The sequence below is a fragment of the Equus przewalskii genome, chromosome 10 (genome assembly GCF_037783145.1).
Source record: "Equus przewalskii isolate Varuska chromosome 10, EquPr2, whole genome shotgun sequence".
Classification (NCBI taxonomy): Eukaryota; Metazoa; Chordata; class Mammalia; order Perissodactyla; family Equidae; genus Equus; species Equus przewalskii.
Window position 1 is genome coordinate 13773973 of NC_091840.1, and position 20110 is coordinate 13794082.

The 20110-nt window shown below is 47.6% G+C and overlaps 1 protein-coding gene across 4 annotated transcripts in view; it reads left to right on the plus strand.

The window, feature by feature from the left end:
- PRKCA (protein kinase C alpha) overlaps positions 1-20110 on the plus strand; it is a 405935-nt gene that overhangs the window by 375487 nt on the left and 10338 nt on the right. For 3 of the 4 annotated variants that reach the window (XM_070560196.1, XM_070560197.1, XM_070560198.1), the window contains 3 exons: positions 1339-1419; positions 9951-10058; positions 11944-12084. In XM_070560196.1, coding sequence (XP_070416297.1) covers positions 1339-1419; positions 9951-10058; positions 11944-12084 — 330 coding nt within the window. Of the gene's footprint in view, positions 1-1338; positions 1420-9950; positions 10059-11943; positions 12085-18576; positions 18625-20110 lie in introns of all 4 variants that reach the window. The other variant, XM_070560194.1, reaches the window with a different exon arrangement.

A 20110-nucleotide genomic window follows, 5' to 3' on the forward strand; every position in this document is an offset into this window, starting at 1 on the left:
CTTGCTGCTGCCCACACGGAGGCAAGCCCTGGGAGCCTGGATTTCTTCTGCAGGAACAAATATGAGTGCTACGTTAAAGAGACGGAGATGGGCAGACATGCAGGCAGTTTGCTTACGTTCCAGAACATTTACTTAGACATAGTGGGATATTAAAAATATCCTAGAACATTTCAAAGTCAAATTTGTATGCCAAGTGGCAGAATGGTTGAGCTGCGTACCTGTTAAGGTGTCTTCACCTCAAATCCTGGGGCGTGACCCAGGTCTGGGGACTGTGTGCATTCGGTGCACAGCCTACCCATGCCAGTATGCTAATAAGCCACGCCACACGTGTAAATTCAGAGCAGCATTACTCCCTTCCACAAGGGGAGGTTGTAGAGTTAGTCTAGTACTTCTGACGGACACCAAGTAGGGGGAAGAGTAGAGGGATGGGTCCCTGTGGGCCCGTCACCCAGCTTCAACGGCACCTACGTCTTCCCAGCTCATTTCATCTGTTCTTCCTTCATCTATTTAACTAAAGTATTTAAAATAAATCTGACATATCATGTTGCTTCACTCACAGATACTTCGTCTCTCATACGTTTCACTCATAAATTACACTCACCTCTAACTGAAAAGGACACTTTTTAACCAATCACCATACCATTTATCCCACCTAACAATATTAACAATAATCCCTCAGTATCATCTAATATCAAAACCATATTTAAATTTTCCAAATTTTTTTTAACAGTTGGTTTGAATCAAGATTCAGACAAGGTCCAGAGGTTACATTTGATTGTTATATTTTATGTCTCTTTCAACACGTTTTAAAACTTCAGTCATTAACAGACATCATTGCACGTGTGTGTGTAACACAAGAAAACTAGGATTTTTACTTTAGTCATTCCTCCTCCTTCTTCCTCTTCATTAACTTCATCATCATCCTTGTCGTCATCCTTATTACTTTTAGTAAAACCCTGTTACATAATTTGATCTTATTTATCAGACCCTTGCTCTGAATGACCTCTGGCTTTTTCCAAGAATTAAAATCTACCTTAGTGTCCAAACTTTTTCACCAATGAGGATAATGAAATCTACCTCAAACAGCACTGTGGCATCTCCAAGTGGATTCAGAAGAGGAGTTCCCAAACAGGTTTTGGGTGGTAAATCATGGGGTGATAGTTCTCAGTGTGTCTGATTTGAAGGGCCCTCTTTCCTTGGTGTGGAAATCAGACAGATACTGTCATTGCACGTTTGCATGACCTGAGTGTGTAAATGCCTACATACTTGACTTGTCTCGTCTAACACAGGCTATTTGATTGACCACTAAGTGTAATTGATGTATTTGTTTTCACACAGATAATCGCTTATCAGCCATATGGAAAATCCGTGGACTGGTGGGCCTATGGCGTCCTATTGTATGAAATGCTGGCAGGGCAGGTATGTTTTACTGCATTTTCATGCTGGTTTATTGCTGGATAATGTGAATACTTCAGCTCTGTTTGGGCCGTGACAGCAGGAGCTGGCAGCATGGTAAAGCTGATGCTGGTCTGACTTCCCTGACCCAGAAACAGGGAGAAACCCCCCCTTGAGAGTGGATTATGTTCAGTGTGCACAGAAATTATCTTCTAGTCATAAAAACCCCAAATTGAAAGCTACAACCTGGAGTGTAGACAATGTGGCTTTCACTTTATACACAAAAGTCTCCTGCATGTTGATGACAGTGGCCTCTGTGAGTTTTAAGTATCTCACAACCGGGGTTGGGTTCTGGTTCCCTATAAGCTTGTCTGCAAAAATTACCCCAGCTGCTGCCCATGTGTATAATCAGTATTATTATTAAAGGAAGGAGACAAACTTGAAGTGTTTTAATAGCTTTTCCCCACCTCCCCTTATCTCATCCTTGGCAATTCATTGTAATTTTCACAGAAGTCCAGCGAGGCTGAACTTCTAGTTAAGAAAAGGCAAATTAGGTTTCTCTTAAGGATGTGACATACATCTGATAACCAAGTGCATTACTGCCTAACATGGCACTTTCTAATCTAACGGCCTTAGTATCTATATTATCAGGGTAAGTCACCGGCTGCTTTAACGAGCATCTCCAGAATCCCAGAGGCTTCGGATACAGCACAGGCTTATTTCACACCCTTGGCACAGTCCTTGGGGTGAGAGAGAGGGAGAACACTGGCCCACGTGGTCATTCAGGGGCCCAGACTTCTCCCATCCATTGGCTCCACCATCTTTTAGGCCGGCAGACTCCTCCACTGAATCCTCCTTACTCCAGCAGCCAGTGAAGAGAGAGCAGGAGGACAGTTGCACAGAATGTTTCAGGGGCCAGGCCTAGAGGTGGCATGCATCTCTCCTGCCCACATTCCCCTGCACCTGGCCCCCCTGAGACACAGAGGGCTGGGAAGTATAGTGTACCTATGAACTGTGCAAGGGAAGCTTATTTGGTGAGCATCTGCCGGATCTCTGCCGTTATACGTAAAAACAATTCTGTTGCAGGCAGTTTTTAATAATTCCCAGCACTCAGCTGTTGGTGCCAGGGTGCTTGACCCTCCATAGCCAGAAGCCTTAGTAAGAGAGAGTGGAAAGAAATGCCCATGTTGAGCAGCAGAGCTACCCCCAAAGAAATTTTTGAATCTTTGTTCCTGGGAAAAAAGTCACCCTTTCTGACATGTTACATCCATTGACTCAGTCATTTACTCATTCAACACATACTTATTGAATGCTTACTATGTGTGTGGTGAGAGCCATGAACAAAACAAAGATCCTTACCTTTATGCAGCTTACAATCTAGAGAAAGAGAGAGACAATAGACAAGTTAAATAAGGAAAATATATAATAGTGATAAGCAAAGAAGAAAAGTAACAAAGCAGGAAAAGAAGATATAGTATTGGGAGAGGGTTGAAATTTTAGCTAGGATAGCCAGGGAGGGCCTCAGGTAGAGATAGAGTTAAGACCAGAAGGAAGTGAGGTGATATTCATGTGCATATCGGGGGCAAGAGCATTCCAGGCACAGGGAACAGCAAATGCAAAGGCCCTGGGGTTGGAGTGTGTGGCTATGTTTAAGAAATGGAGAGGAAGCCGCCAGTGTGGCTAGAGCAGAGTGGGCTAGAGAGGAGGTGGGAGGCCTGAGGTCAGAGAGGAAGGGGGAGCACCAGGTCATGTGGGAGTGGAGATCTTTGCAAGACCATTGGCTTTCCCTCTGGGCTGGGGTGGGATGATGTCATCTTTGTATCTCTCTCATTGTGTCTTATATCTTTTAGATACTAGTCATTTAGATGTTAAAAGATAGAAAGTACTGGCCTACATGTGGTCATCATTTCTCAATGATGCTAAGACTTTATTGATATTTTTTAAATGGTCTGTGCATTATTTATTTAGGCTTTTTTCTCCCAATAAAACGTTCTTCTTAGGCTAAAAACTTCAGTTTGTAAACACAAAAAAACGAGTTATATAGAACGGTTGTCAGTGAATTGCCTGCCTGCTCCTTAAGTTCATTTCCGCTCTTTAGAATTTTGACGATAAGATTTGACTGAATTGTCGGCCCCCTGGGAGCCATGCAGCTTGTGAAGGCAAAAAAGCTGAGTCCCCTCCTTGATCCCACTTGAATGTCCTGATTCTCAAATCCAGAAAACAAACCCTGCTTTCATTAAGAGTCGCATTTGCATATGCCAACAAACGAAATTGGTTGGGTGGAAATAGCCAGGATCTGTTTCCAAAGGCACTTGACAAGAGAGAAAATGAGATGACTCTTAGTGGCCAGCAGGAGACTAGAATTTCAGAACCCAGGCCTGAGGCAAGCCCCCCCCCCCCCCCATCTTCCTTCCTCCCCAAGCCTTCCTGGGACTTCATTCCCTAGGGGAGAGCTCAGGAAACGCTGCACTTCTGCAGGGAAGGCCCCTTTGGAGTGCATTCTGAAGTCCTACCTCATTTGCAAAATGAGAAGGTCTCCTTTGCAGGCTGGCCTGGAGGCCCCTGACTTGAAGATTTACCTTCTTTATGCACCCAACTGAGTGACTGTGCGCAGGGTCCTCCCCAAACCAAGTGGTTCCATAAACATTCTGGCACATTTCCATTCTTTCCCATCCTGCTTCTGAGAGTCAATTAGCCTGCCTCATATGATCCCTTGAAATTTTCATAATCTCTGTTGAGAATGGTGATAGTCAAAAAATGGCCCTTAACAACGTCCCACATTGGGGCGCATTGGTAAGCACAGATAGCAGCCGTTGCCCTCTGAATCTGCACTGTGCCTGCCGCAAGCACAGGATTCTCATCAGCTCCCCTTCGTGGTGTTTCTCTGACTCCTCAGTGCAAATCTGAACATATCCCTGGGCTGTGACTCAGTCCAGAAGGGATAATGAAGGCCCTGCACATAGTACCCACGGCCCGCAAAGCTGCAGGAGCTTCCGAGACCCCACAGAGGGACTAGATGCTGTTATTGAAAAGTAAGATTACATCCCACAACTAGAAGGACCAGCAACTAAGATATACAACTGTGTAGGGGGGGGGGGGGTGGGGGGCGGGGTTTGGGGAGATAAAGCAGGAAAAAAAAAAAGAAAGAAAAGTAAGATAAATTATAAAGTTGCTGATGGGGTTGTGGTCTTAATGTATCCTCTTTATTCACAGAAGGCTGAAGACGAGCAGAAAAAAATAGCTTATTGCAATTTTCTGCGCATTTACCTTATTTATTGTCAGCAACCAAGGGGGTAGTTAAGTATAAACAGCCTGAGTCTGTCTTCAGTGCCTGGATTGCTTGACAAATATGATTACTCTCGGGGATAAATAGTATTTACCCAGCTCTCTAACGACGTATTGCAGCTCAAAGTGTTCACGGGTGTTCGTCATAAAGGGACTGGCCCTCCCCTCTGCCAGGGTTATTTGTGCTTTGTCTTCACTCCTAATGAATCGCCATTGGGTACTTTATCCCAGAACCTCAGTCTGAATTGTCCTTGGCTCTCCCACCTCCCGCTGCTGGTCCCCTGCAAATAAACATGGCAGCCCCCCCAAAGACCACTTCCTAGTGATTTAGTCATCATTTTGGAAAGTGTGAACCATCACCCCTCATTCGTCTGTTTAAAATTCACAAATTACATATTGTTAAGGAGGGCACCCCCGGTTCTGAAAATTTGTACACCAGGCCAAGATTTTGGTTCACAGGTAGCTTAGCTTGAAACACTGAGTCCAGATCTGTAGAAATTTAAAAATAATCATGGCAATGGGGGAAAGAGGAGAGAGAAGCAATTCAAAAGTGTTATGTACTAAGTACCTCAGCAACACGTCACCCCCTGTGGTCCCCAGGCTCCGTAGCTGGCATTCCTGGGAAGGAAAATGAATGTAATTATAACTTTTCACCATTGACCTGCCTTCCCCACCAAGGCCTGAGAGCAAAGTCACCTCTAAGAATGCTCCCAGGGTGACCTGGAGAGACTTAACAAGAGCCCTAACAACGTGCACATCCTTTGGCTGCATAATGCCGCACCTGGGAAGTTATTCTTAGGAAGTAATTCAGAGAAGAAAAAATTGAGATGCACAGAGATGTTTGTAGTCATTAGTTGTTAGAATACAGCCCTGGGAGCAATTGTAAATGTACCCACGGACAAATGAGTCACTGACGATGCCGTACCCGGGTGGCCACAGAGAAAATGTGTTTGCAACAGTCCGTGAAAAACAAAGACCCCCAAACTATGCGTCATAATTTGAAAATAATATGGAAAGCCTAGGAGTCCACAGAAAAATGAGAGCAATTTTTTGTGTTTAGATAAAGGGAATGTGGATGCTACTCTCATGGGCTTTCCCTTCCCCAAAGAATACGTAATTTTAATTTAAAATAGGGCTCCAGGGAGCTTTTCCAAATGTGATGGTGGTTACTGCGGTTCACTGGGTATCTCGGGTCTTGCTCCCTTCTGGCACATGGTGGGATCGCACCTCCCGGCTCACTCATGGTTGGGTGGCGTGCGCAGCTAGTTCTGACCAGTGAGATCTGAGCGGACGTGCTCCAGGGTGGAGCACTTAAGTGCTGAAGCAAGACACCCCAGAGCTCCTGTTCCAGTTCTGCCGCAGCAAGACCAAGATGGCAGCTGCTCCGTCAGCGTGGGTACCACAGTAGACATCAGTCCTGAGCAAGAGAGAATGCAAATTAGAGCCGGGACATCATGCCAGGTCTCTCTAGTCTAGAGACAACCACGCTTTACACAATGACCTGAAACATCTCAGACCACGGCGACTGCCCCCTCTTTATTATCAGAACTCCCCACTACCTGTTGTGCAGGATATGAATCAGCCTTTTAAAGTTTACCGAAATGACCTTTGCCCATGGTCGAGTCCTCTTTACGTGCTGGGTGCACCAGCAGCCGAGCACCTCCCACTCAGCCCTACCAGCAGCAGCACCGGGGTCCTCCCTCCCCGTCTGACGATCTGGGCAGATGTGGGGAGGCGGCATTGTCAGAATGGCTGGGAGTCTGAGCTCCCAAGTCGGGATGTTGGCCTTGAATCCTGGTCCTTCAGCAGCCCAGCTCTATAACCCTGGCCAAAGCACTTAACAGAGCCTCAATGACCTCACCTGTACAATGGGACTGATAGGACCAAGTCATAAGGCTGTTTGGGGAGTGAGTGAGTGATGCCTGCAGAGCAAAGAACCTGAGAGGTCAATGTTACTGCTACTGCTCTCTCCCAAGTGCTGGTCGTCCTTCTTTGTCAGGCAACATAGACTCAGTGGGCGATAACAGTGCTTAGGGAGAGAGGCCTGTGTCCTCCCTGGAATGTGCTGACAGGAGAAGCCCCAATCCTGAGGACCACCCCGTCCATGGACCACAGAGTGAAACCCTGAGGCTTTGCCACAGGACATGTGGTCTTGTGGCTTTTGTTGCAGTTTAGGAATCTTATTGCAACACATGTGCCTAAGGGGCCTCTGAGGATCCTTCCAAACCTAGACTGCAATGATTCACATTTGGTTAGACAACCTTCTTCACTGCAGGATTTCTGAGGGCCTTTAAAATGTAAATATTAATGCAGATCTCCAGAAGGAGGTATAGGGTACTACTTGACCCAAGAAGATCCTGTAGGATTAACGTTCTATGGAATACTCTTTCGGGTGTGTCAGGAGCCAGGTATCGTGGGGATGCAGGGAGAATTCCCGGTAGAAGTCTTCCTTTGACCCACGGTAGATAAGGCCTAATCCCTGACACGCAGGATCCATTTCCAGAATTAGCATCCGTGGGGAGGCTCACCTGGGCAAGGCTGGGTGCCATGCCTAGAGGCAATTAAGCAGGAGTGATAGGCCAGCGCCCTGCACAGAATGTTCCCCAACCAGTTCGTGTCTTCCACATTAGAGGGCGAAGAAAGGCTGCAGGTGCATGGACCTAATGAGGCCGATCTTGTAGCTGCCTCACTTGAGAAAGGTGCCTGGGGAAGGTTGGCTTGAGTTTCTCTCTGGAGAAAGTGTCCCTTAGGCCTTTAGCTCGGGTTGTCTGTGACTCGGCCCCTGCAGCCTTCCTGCTGCCAGTACGTGAGCATCGTCCAAGAGGCTGGGTGAATCTCTCTGGTGCTGTTGTCATTACTCAGGAAAGTACATCACACTGGGCCAGCTTCATGCGTGTGCGACCAGCAGGTGCACGGGGCCCGAGGTCAGAAGAGCCCTGCACGTTTGCTTTAGCGCTCTGCTCTTGCCCTTGTGAAATTATTAATAATGTTTAAATAAGGGGCCCCGCATTTTCATTTTGCACCGAGACCCACAAATTATGTAGCTTATCTTGACCAGCAGCGCTGAGAGGCCATGGTGTGAGGTGTCTCTTAGTTGTCCAGAAGCAGAAGCTGTGCCCTGCTCACACCCAGGGCACTATGACATTGAAGAGCTTGCACACATAGCAAATTCAGAGTAAGTGGTGCCCCCCTGGAGGTGTGCAGTTCGCATCCTGAAGGAAAACAGCACGCTGTTCGTTTTAGTTATGCAAACCTCCTCAGCCACATATGTGCGTCACTTATTCGGGAAAGTGGGGTGTTTTGCAGGTGTCATAGAACATGTGTTCAGAAGAAGTAGTTCATGATGTCTGGCAGAGAAGATGTGGTGGGACGGACAGTAGGACTGGCCTCTACTGTAGCTCCTGACCAGTCCTGCCGCACCCCACCCTGTCCTGCTCTGTTCTCTGTAGGCAGAAGTGACACATCCCCCTGCTGACGCAGGTGACCGTTTGCAGCCTACACCTCCCAATGAGGTGTCTGCCCCAACTGACTTGCCTTGTGGGATCCCAGGCGCCATGTTACTTCTGCCGCTGGGAACTCACTGCGCAGGCTGCCCCTGCTCCGCTCTGAGTCATTCACAGGCAGGCTGCTTTTTGTTCTTCTCACCCGCCTGCCTGCTTGGACCACATTAAACATTCTTTACACCAGGCACTTACAACCGGAAAAGAGGCCTATTTATTTATACTTCTAGACAAAAAAGAAAAACATAAGTGGCACCAATCCCCTAACCCCCCGTTCTCCCATCCCTGGTCCCAAGGTGGCATTCTTTAGAGACTTGGCTTCTTTCTCTCAGGTGGGTGTGGCCTCCGTGTGCGGACCCCATAACCAGCTCCTATTCAGGGCTGCGGTTAGCGGGGAGGACGAGGGTTCAGGGTCAGATGAGCAGGTTGGGGTGGGTTGTGAGGGGTGGTTGAGGGAGGGCTCTGCTTGGTTCAGTTGCTCTCTCTTACTCAAGGGAAATGTTGATAAGAAGGGAAATTCTACTGACTACTGCACAGTTCTCTTTGGTCCGTGATATCATTTAAATATAAGCCAGACTGTCGTTATCTCAACCCTAACCCTGTTGGCCAAAGTGACTGTGAGTCCTCTGTTCCATGAGAAGGAAAATACAAGATTAAACATAGGGGGGTCCTCTGTACAGGGCTGGCCCCTGGTCTGCCTTTCTAATGCTAAGCTCAAGGTTAGCTAAGCCAAGGGGGAATGTTAGAAAGTTCCCATAAACCCATTTATGCTGTGTGCCATCCTGCCAGAGTGATAGGTAGTTTACTAGCCCTCTCGAGATTAAAGATGTACTGGAGGACAAAGCTTGAAGGACATCCTGACTCACCTGTTACTTCTGAGGATTCTGGCAGCCCCTTCCAAGACAGTTCATCTGCTTTATAACAGAACCAACACTGCTAAGCACCCTCCATGGGCACTTACTGGGTACAAGACCAAATATCATGTGCTTTAAAGACTCACCCAGGTACCCCATTTTAAAAATTGGAAAACTGTCTTAAAGAGGTAAGTCATTTTCCTGTGGGTACCCAGCAAGGAGGTGGTTAGAGCTAGAAGTCTGGTGCAGACCCACCTGACCTTAAAGTCATGACCGCCCCCAGTGCCACTACGTGTCCCACTCTCCATGTGGAGATTGTGGACCCTGCAGAAGAGGACAGGAAGGTGTCCAGTGGAAACTACGCTCCCATCACTGCCCACCACAGGGGTGGCCAGTCCCACGAGAGCAGCTCTTTGTTGGGTCAGAAGGGCTGTGGTATGAATTCCTGAACCTGGGGAGCCCTGTTTGCCCATGTTCTGATGGCTGCTTCACCCCATGTTCAGAATCCCAAAGCGTTAGCATTCTCCACCCGCCTCCACCTTCTGAACACAAAGCTATCTGTAACCTAACTTGATCGTAATTAGATTTTTTAACACATAATTACAAGACTAATGGATTAATTATAATTTATTTGCAAATCATTAAAAGCATTACTCAAAAACATTTTCCCTAAAGATTGCTTTGGGTTGCCCAGGGCAAGATAATGAAAGGGACAGAGGGAAAAATGAAAAACACACAGCCGCCAGCCTAATTAAAGATAATCAAATAAACCCGCACGTTAAGTGAGCTGACTCTGCAGCCTGCGGTGTGCCTAGAAGCCCCCCAGCCTGTCTCTGGTGCTGAATTGAATCTTCCTGTGCCACGTTAATGAATGACTCTGCTAAATCTTTTCCCGTCTCTCTCTTTGCGGGAATAGCCTCCATTTGATGGCGAAGATGAAGACGAACTGTTTCAGTCTATAATGGAGCACAACGTTTCTTACCCCAAATCCCTGTCCAAGGAGGCCGTTTCCATCTGCAAAGGAGTAAGTCGATTTGGATTCCTTTTGGATCAGGACCGAGGACAGGGACAGGAGATAATACCATCCCCACACTTCGAGGAGGGATGGTGGAAAGACCACAGACCCTCGCCCCTGCTTTTGGCTGTTGAGGGCTGGAGCTTGGTGACACGCAGGGCGCAGTGAGAAAAGAGGGGGCCTGGAAAATGGATTCAAATCCCAGCCCTTCCTGGAATGCTGGCCCCGTCAGCTAATCGTACTGTGCTTCAGTTTCCTGTCCACCTCATAAAGTTGTGGTGCGGGTCACCGGACGTAATCGCAGGCCCTTGGAAAATGTTAGTTGTCTTCTCTTGCCTCACGTGGTATGTCTTGGTTAGTTCTTTGTTCGTTTCCTTTTTTTTTTTTTGAGGTGTAACATACATACAGAAGTGGGCACAAATCATCAGGATATAGATCAATGAATTTTCACAAAATGAATCCCCCCATGTAACTACACCCAGGTCAAGAAAGAGTGTTTCCAACGCCCAGGAAGCCCCCTCTTATCCCATCTTGCAGTCACTTCCCACCCCCAACATAAGCGGTCTGCCCGCTTGTAGCTGCACGAATTAGTCTCGCTTGTGTTGAACCTGGCACAAATGGAATGGATGCTGCATCCTGCAGTGGATGCTCCCTGGACCTGGCCTCTTTCCCTCAACATCGTGGTCTTGAGATTTCTCCATGGTGCTGTGCGTGGCTGCCGTTCCATCTTTCATGTTGCTGCATAGCATTCTGTTGTGTGAACATAACCAGTTTATTTATCCATTCTACTGCTTATCTACCCATTCTCTCCTTTGGGTTGTTTCCACTTTGGTTTGGGCCTGTTCCACATAGAACTGCCATGAACCTTCTGGGTCATGTGTTTTGGGGAACGTAATGCATTTCTGTTGAGGAAATACCCAGGAGTGTTATTTCAACTTTGAAATAACAGAATTCTTTTCAGGCTTAGTAACATGGTGTACAACTCACTCTTAACATTTTCTGGGAAGCATTTATCACGTCTCTTCCTAAGGGCAAGGCACTATTTATGTACAAAGGTAGGGAGAACTGGCTCCTGCCTTCAAAGGGTGTTCACCTCTGCCATCCTGCAGTGGCACGCTGAAAGTAACTAGTCATCTTCCCTGTTACAGCATTTGTTTTTCCAATCCATGGGTCTTTGATTGATAATGTTTTGGTCTAGGCAATAAATAGGCGTGTCATGCTGGCTAGAATAGCATATGTAATACTGGCTGTGATCCTTTTAGTACACACAATTTTTAGTGATTACATACCTTTTTGAATACCTATCTTTATATACATATAGAATGGCAGCTCTAAAACAGATAGTGTATAAAGACACCTGTTTCAATTCTTCTTATGTTTGGGCTTGGGCCCAAATTTCTTCCTCTTTTTCTTATTGTGAAAATCACCGTAGAAAGGGCCATGCTCGTCACATTGTATTTGTGAGTTGGTATCACTCTGTGCAAGATGCCGAGTTTCTTGGTAAGCATCCTGAGGTGCTGCCCGGGTGTCCACGCCGTCAGGGCTGGAGGCAGAGCCGCAAAGGGACGGCGTGTCCTCCAGCATTCTCTTCTGTTCCCTTTTTTTTATTTTCCTCTGGGTCCTTTTGTTTCTCTTTCCTTTTCAGCTTTACTGAGGTATAGTTGACAAATAAAATTGTAGTATATTTAAAGTGCACAACATGATGATTTGATATACATATATGTATAGTGAAAGGATTGAGTCAACACATCCATCACCTCGCATATCTACCCGTTTTTGGAGGGGGGAATACTTAAGTTCTACTCTTTTAGCAAATTTCAATTAGACAAGGCAGTTTTATCAGCTGTCATCGCCATGTTGTGCATCAGTTCCTCCTCCTCCCTCTGCTTTCTAGCTGATGACCAAACACCCCGGCAAGCGGCTGGGCTGTGGGCCCGAGGGCGAGAGGGACGTGCGAGAACATGCCTTCTTCCGGAGGATCGACTGGGAGAAACTGGAGAACAGGGAGATCCAGCCGCCATTCAAGCCCAAAGTGGTGAGTTTCCCTGAAGCCCAGAGGTGTCCCTCCCACCCTTTTCTCTGGGGAGAGGAGGCCGATGACCCCTGGCCTCTGCAGGGGGAAAAAAGCCTTGCCCTCAGTTCTGTGCTCTGAGCAGCCAGGACTGTGGCTGCCTTTGAGAGTGAAGACAGACCAGGCACGGGTGGGGAACCCGCAGAGCCCCTCCAACAAAACTGTTAGCCAGCCAGGGTAGGTCTAGCTGGGTATTGTGTGTCATGGACTCACGCCCAGCAAAGCCAGGCTCCTTGCTCTGAGTCTCCAGCTTTCGTGGGTTTGCCCTGCACTGATGGTAGCCCTAAAGCAGAACCACATTGTCGCCAGCTCACTGGCAGGCCCTGGGTGCAGTTCCCACATTGGCCGCTGCCCCTGCTGCAAGGAGTGTGTGTCAACCACCATTTCTGGCACTGCCACCTTTGTTCAGACTCTTCCTATAGGACTTCCTGTGTGATCCCTTTTTATTTCGTTTATTTAACAAGCACTATGCACCAGGCCCTAGTCTCAACACTTTACAAGTTAGTTGATTTAACCCTCACAACCACCCTGTGAGGTGGGTACTGTTGTCCCCGATTTACAGCTGAGAAAACTGAGGCACAGAAGAGGCTGAGTAACTTGCCTGAGGACACACAGCTGGTAGGTGTTGGAACCAAGGTTCAGACTTGGGTGTTCTGGCTCCCAGATCCGTGTTCTTAGCCCCCTGCACCATCGCTCTGTCTCGGGGACTGCCGTCCAGCACTTCTCTGATTGCTGGTTGCAGCCACTGTTTGCCTTTCCTAATGTTTTTCTCCCTGGAGATAAACTGAGAGTCTTTAAGATGCCAACCCCCTCACTCACACCGCCTGCCCCTTCGCAGCGCCTCCCAGGAGTCTGCTTTCCCTCCATCCCATTCCTAAGGGCCAGGTGGACCTGCCTTCCTGCTCTGCCACTGTCTCGGCCAGTGCTGGGTAGTCACCATGGTGCCTCTGCCCCCAGGACTGCAAAGAGTGCAGCTTTGTTCCACAGTCAGGTTCAGAAACATCCCCTGTGTTGGTTCGGCCCAGATCTGTCTCCTCTGACAGATGCCTCTTGAGCAGACGGAGGGGGACCTTCCCGGGGCGGCTGAGTGACTGACTACATGGCCACACAGCTTTATTCTTAGAACAGCAACTTCTTCATCGAACATGCTTATGTGTCCTCTACTCCAAGAATAAAACTGCTGGTGGTGAGCCCACTGATTTTATTTTTTCAAGATATTTTTAGCACAAACTGAAGAAAAACTAAAATTAATCAGGTCAGTTGACTTCCACCTGAGTCATCATTTCAAATAGGGCCCTTATGTCTCTGCCACCCGGCTTTCTCTCCAGCCAGCCCTAGATTTCAGGGGCTCAGAGGACCCCAGCCCTTCAGTTTACAAAACCTGGTGTCAGTGGGGAGGAGGGTAAAGACAGAGTGATAAATGGTGCTGCAATCCATCTCAGTAGAATATTCTGTGAGGGGTTTTCTTTTTTCCCTTTCATATTTATTTAGCCTTCTTAAATTCAATATGAAAGGTGTCCAAGAGCATCTTACACACAGCTTAGTTTCTTTACAGGAACAACATAGACACACATGCTGACCCTGCTTTAAATGTGGAGCAAAATGCAATTACTTGTCAAGCACTGTCCAGAAAGAGACGAGGAAAGTCAACCGTAAAACACTTCTTCTTTTTCTATTTATTCCCACCTCATTTCAGAAGAAAGTGTCTATTTGCGTGGTCTCCCACTTTTTATGGATACTGCAGCCCTTAACTCAGATGTAGGGGAAACGGAGGGTGACTTGACTCCAGCAGCCAAGATGTGAGTTGTTCTCTATGGGCCACGGAAATCGCTGGAAGCACAGTCCCACTGCGGCCGGCAGTCGAGCCATGAGCAGTGGTGTTTGTTTATTCATTCCTGCAGGGCTGCTGTTTGTTTGTGTTTTAGCTGAGTGCTGATTAAAATAAAGAGCCACTTGCCTCTGGCTGTGAAGAAATAGCCGCTGAACTCATGAACAGAAGCAGAAATTGTGGACTGAAGCCCTAAAACAGAAGGGTTCATGTGAAAGGCCTGTTTGGTGAGAGCTCTGGTCAGAAGGAAGGGAGAGATCTCACGTGCTCACAGCGCGATTTCTCAGGCAGAAGCCCACGTTCTCTGCTGGAGAAGCTGTATACCAAAAAGGAAGAAGCTAGAAAAAATACAAATGGACAGGCGATGGCACAGCAAGGAAGACAGAAACAATAGTGGTTAGAAGCCCAGGGCTGCAGCCAGGGGTGAGCAGCACCTTCTGTCCCGAAGCAGAAGAAAGTCAAAGGTGAAGAGAGAGACTAGGAAAGTCCTGGGCCCTGGGAGAGCTCAGTTTGCCCTAGTCCCTGCGCCAGGCCACCACACGGCAGCAGAGTTTGGCTCCGAATCTCAGATGAAGGGGCATTTCAGCAGCCTCCTAGGACATCCCTCTGCTCTTGTGGTGCCATGCTGCAGCAGAAAGACCGCAGGCCAAGACCAGTCCCAGCAGTGGGAGAGGAGACTGACAACCTGAGTCCAAATGTCACTGAGGCTGCAGAACAGGCAGGGGTTAACCCAGCAGCAGAGGGGAACTAACTGCATTTAAGTTATTCTGTGATGTGGTTCCCTAACATTCTTGGTGAAAAGTGTAGTTGATCCAGAACTAATTAAAACGTCAGAAGAGTTTACAGGTAAAATACAGAGCTGAGTGTTCTCTGACAGGTGGTTTTGTTATTTCAAAGAGAGATGCAGCGACAGCGGCCTGGCCATGGCTGCCGAAAAAACACTCAGGAAGACGTGTTGCTGCCAGAGGCTCTTGTTCAACGTGTGCAGTGAATCTCCTTTGCAGAGCATCTCTCCTCTGAGCAGGGTTCCTAGCCCTGGCTAGCTAAACTATCTGTCTGGGTGAAGTTTGCACGATGCTTTTTTAGCAAGTGCTGGTGAATCAGTTTCCCTGAGATTTATCAGATTAAGGACTCTTAGCTCCTGGCTCCCAGGAAATCAAGCCTTTGGTTATTGTAAATACAAGCAGTAAGATTTCAGGTACCCGTAGTTATCTGCAGGGTGCTTCTGGAAATCAAGTTTGTGCTTGTAAGCTGGGGAATCTCATCTCTGTTTCATTTTTATAATTTTTTCTGAACCTCCAATGAACGATTATTCCAAAATCACTGACTTCCCCGAAGAGAGTAGAAGTACAGAGCCACAGAGCTTATCTGGAGGAATCAGGGTTCCCATAGTGTCCCGTGTTTTTTCATTTTCCTGCCTACCAACGTGACATCACTGAAGCTAGACCAAAGCCATGGAAAGCGTGAAATTCCAGCAAAAAAGACATTTCGTGATGCAGCTGGTCCATCAGGAAACTCCACTAGCACTGTCCGTCTCACAGCAACGTCAGGGCGGGACCTGCAGTGCAGCCATGGCCTGGATTCTGCTTCAGGTCACGCATAAAGGATAGAAGAGAGTGACCGGCCTCGGGCGTGTGGGACTGTGGCCATCACCCGTGAGGGTGGCGAGTCTGGAGGCTCAGAGGTGCACCTGCTTGCCTCCCAGGCTCAGGAGTGGAAGTGGGGTGGGAAGAGCCCACAGACAAGAAGGAAGAACCTGCGCTGCGGTGGCCCACGGTGGCAGAGTCCAGTCCTGGGCGGAACCGTGTCCCTGGAAGGCCACCGTGTGCAGATGCGAAGATGAAGATGATTTTCTAGAAGATGAAGTAATCACTCGTATACTGATTGATTTTGTAAAACAAAAGCAAAAACAAAAACAGCTGTGTGATGCTCTCCTGGAGATGAGGCAGCCACACAACTCTCCTCCTTCATGGACAAAAGCACAAAGCAAGCCGGGTTCTGTTTTCTCTTCAAGGAAACAGAGCAGAGAGGAGCCTCTGCTCCACAGACACAAGGCCCAGAAGCTCAGCATTTTGCTGATGTTTGAACAACAAACCTGAATCCTCAAAAAGAGGCTCGTTCATGTTCAGAAGATACCATGGAAGAAGATGCCTATTTTATTTTTAAGTTTAAAAAAGGTATCAGGCCTGAATAGGTTAATGTTCAGTTACTGAGTGAGGAATGAGGGCATCCAGGCCGCCTCCCGCAGAGTCAGGTGAAGGAGGAGGTGCTGTCTGAAAGGAGGATGCTGCCAGCCTGCTTGGCCTGGAACCCGGAGAACTCACCGAGGGGGAGGAAAGCTCTTTCTTTCTGCTTTGCCAGAAAAATAAAAGGCCCGAGTTTTAGCCCCTGCAGCTTGCCCTCTGAGACACACATGAGCCCAAGATTCTGACCTGGTGTCACTTTGAATTTTGTAGGCTTTTATCCTGATTTATTATTCATGTGAATAAAATGCCCATGAACAGTCTTCACATTTCCATTCATCCTGCCCGTGATATTAAATAACAGTTTATCCGAATAGCAGAAGCAGAAAGTTAATTGATTTTTCTCTTTTGAATTCTATCCATTGGCACCATGGAGCAGAATAACTGGCTCACAGGCTAGCCAAAAACACTCGCTCTCCTTAAATGGTTACTAGAGAGAGAGTAATCAATAAAGTTAACACCGAGAAATATATTCCAGAGTTGAGAGATGAGCCGGGCACTTTGGAAACAGGCCTTCCTTTCGTGGGTAGCCTTTCTCAGGAAATTACTGTTGTCATTTTATCAAAAAGAGACAGGAAAAAAAAGAGAATAACTTTCATGAGGACATTGTCTTCCTGGCACCAAAGAGAACAAGAACATTGAGAGCGTGTGGGAGCCGCTGCTCTGGGAATGCACGGTCATGTCATCTTCCCAGTCACTCAAAATCCTGTATTTCAGTGTCCTTAGCTTGTTTAGAGAGTTTGATGATGGTTTCATTATGAAAGTTAGTACAATGTTTCTTTTTGTTTCTTTTAAAAATTTAATTTGAAATAATTTCTCATTTCAGTCTTGCAGAAGAGTTGCAAAAATAATATAAAGAATTCCTGCCTTCCCTTTGCCTAGATTCCCTAAATGTTAACATTTTACCACATTTGCTGTATCATTCTTTCTCTGCATCTCTGAGTGCGTGTACGTACAGAGACACACGTACGTATTTTTTTCATGAAGCATCTGAGAGTAAGTTGCGACGTGATGCCTCTTTACACCTAAATAATTCCTTGTGTGTTTCCTGAAACTAAGGACATCTCTTGGTACTGTGTTCTTTCAATAATTGCTCTGAAAGTTATTTATACAGAGCAGCAGCTCTCTAGGTAAAATGAGGGGGCCCTGGAGGGGCCGGCTGAGTGATCAATGCCGTGGGCCGCCTCGGGCTGCATCTAATCAGATCTCTCAGGTAGCAGTAGGTTCATTCTCTTGGCCCTTTGGTGGAACCAGCAACAGCGATGTTAATTAAAATCGAGAATCTCAAGACTCAGGGAGCTTCACCGACGACATATGAACACTAACCAGCCTTTGGAGACTCGACTTGGCCACATCGTGATGTATTTAGGTTTGATTTAAGCCTTTAAACCAGGCTAAGACAGCATCTTCTCCTTGGCTAATGAGAGGCAAGAAGTCTTCCTGTTGTTTGATACTTGCTCTCCCAGATGCTTTTCTGCTTGGAAGTGGGAAGACATAGACCTTTAAAATGATTATCAATATAAATAAGTAGCTCTATTGCAAGCCTCAGGGAGCTCCAGTGGTGAGTGACAGGATGAATGCAGACCCTATGTGTCTCACATGGTGTGAATTGACACGTTCCCGTTGTCAGAAGTGAGGGTCTCTGACAGTGATGGTCATTACAACAACTTTTCTTGGAAAAGGAGCCTTGAATCCTCTAAAGCTGGCCATTAGTGTAAAGAGAGACCAAAAGGAGTGCATGCTTTTATCCCATTGAATACAGCCCAGGATAAGCCAGGACCTTTGCCCTCATGTACACAGGGCTCTCGCAGTTGCAAGAATCCACTTGTTTAGTGTCTGGCTTGTAGCCTGTGTCTAACAAAAAAACCAGCTCCCTCCGAACCAGAACTGGCCCTGTCTGAGATACACTCTCAGGCCACAGCTGAGATGAGTCCTGTTTAAGTCCATCTGAGAAACCATAGCCTGGCTCGTCTCTCACCACAGGGGATGTTGGCGGGAGGTGAAGGAGGTCCCAACTCTTTTTTAAAAATGATTATTAAAATCCTCTCTCTCTGTGGTGAAGCAGACAGTTAAGCAGTAGAGAAGGACAGAAAATGAAAAGACCACGTCTCCCACTCCCCAATTACTGGTCTCGCTATTCACTGTCTTTTCTGCAGCCTTCCAGAAAGTTGTATGCATGTGTGAGCATATACACAAGCGAGGATGTAGCACACATTCTGTCCTGCACTCTGCATCTTTCGCACAGTGATATTTCTCAGAGGTGTTTCCACGTCAGCTCACGTGGGTTTGTGGCATCCCTTACACAGGCCATTCAGATTCTTGAGTTCCGAGGCCACGCACTGACTGTTTGCCAAATATTCTCCTCTGTCCATTCTTATTCTCCAGACTTTCTGTACCAAAATGCACTGGCTTCAGTGGGCATCCAGGCCTTCGGTGAGCACATTTCCAGAACTTTGGGTGACTAAAAGAGCAAACTAACCTCACTCTCTAACCCTGAGCGTGTGCCCCTGCTTGTGTTGGTCATGCACGGGGACCGTTCTCAGAGCATGCTGATCTTCTTAGAAACGGCAGACCCACGGCTGCCGCCCGGTGCCCACCCCCTCACTGGGTGGTTCCCAAGAGGCCCAATGCAGAAGGCACCCACTCATTTCTACCACTGGTTATTTAATTAATTGAAGACAATCCACAGCCGTGAGTCGGGGAGCCATGTGCAGACCTTGGTGTTCTTAGTAATACACCCCACTAGGACCACGGCACAGTGCTATGGTCAGCCCCCAAAACCGGAACTAGAAATACAGGTAACGGCTCCCCGAAGATGAAACACATGCTTCTGTATCTGGTAATTGGCAGAGATGGTCCCCACCTTTGTAAGTTTCCTTTCTCCTTAGTTTTGCAACATACCTTTCCTCCTGGTTTGTTCCATGCTCCTGAGTTTGGTTTGGTTTTGCTTTGGCAAATGGCAGTGTTTTTGAGCTACTCATACTCACCCTAATTCCCACGCCAGCGACCATGGGGTTAGATTCCACATGACTGAGACACCAAGGTAAAGGGCAGGATTGAGACCAGCACACATGTGCTCCATTCTCAGCCTCTCACAGGTAGGAGTCAGCTGAGAAGCCGACTTCTGTGCTGAGGCTCAGGCTCCTCCCCCTCACCTGGAGTGCAGATGGGCCAGAGTGGACCATTTGCCACACAGGGCTCTGGAGCGGGGAGCTTTGCATCCCAAACTCTACCCGCCATCTGTGCCTGGTCACATCTTTACCATGCCTGATTTTTCCTGCTGCATTTTATTAATGGGTGATTTTTACCTAATGGGTAGGAATGTCCAAACAACCAAGGAGTTAAGTCCTGAATCCAGAGCTAAGGAAGGGAGCACATTATTCATAGTGTTCATTCCTGCCTCGCGTATCGCTCACATGCCTTTGACATGCCGGGCGCTTGCTGTGCATGTTGCACCTCGGGTCTACATCCTGCCTGATCACCCAGAAGGGGTTGTGTGCACACTACGGCCTTGGGAGGTGGACGTTCACATCCCTGTTTTATCTTTACAGAGGGGCAGTGAGTTGCCCGAAACTGTATCCTGGGCTTTTGCCCTTGGTGCTTTTCACCCTGCTATGCCTCTCGTTTGTCCCTTGGGTGGCAAACACAGCCCTATGGGCACAGACGTCATCGGGTCTCAGAGAACACCGGTGGAACTGTCTGGGCTCAAACACTGGCCCAGCCGGGTTTGGGCTGCCTCCTGCTGTCCTCCCGTGCATCTTTGTCCCACACCAGTTGTGTGGTGCATCACATCCAAGATAGCCAAAGCCTCACCTGGGGAAAGGTGCAGGTGGCCTTTGGAGGTGAGGGCAGTGCACCTCCGCTGTGGCGTTTGGCTCACAAGTAGCAAATGCTGCCTTTGGCTGCAGTGCGTTATCAG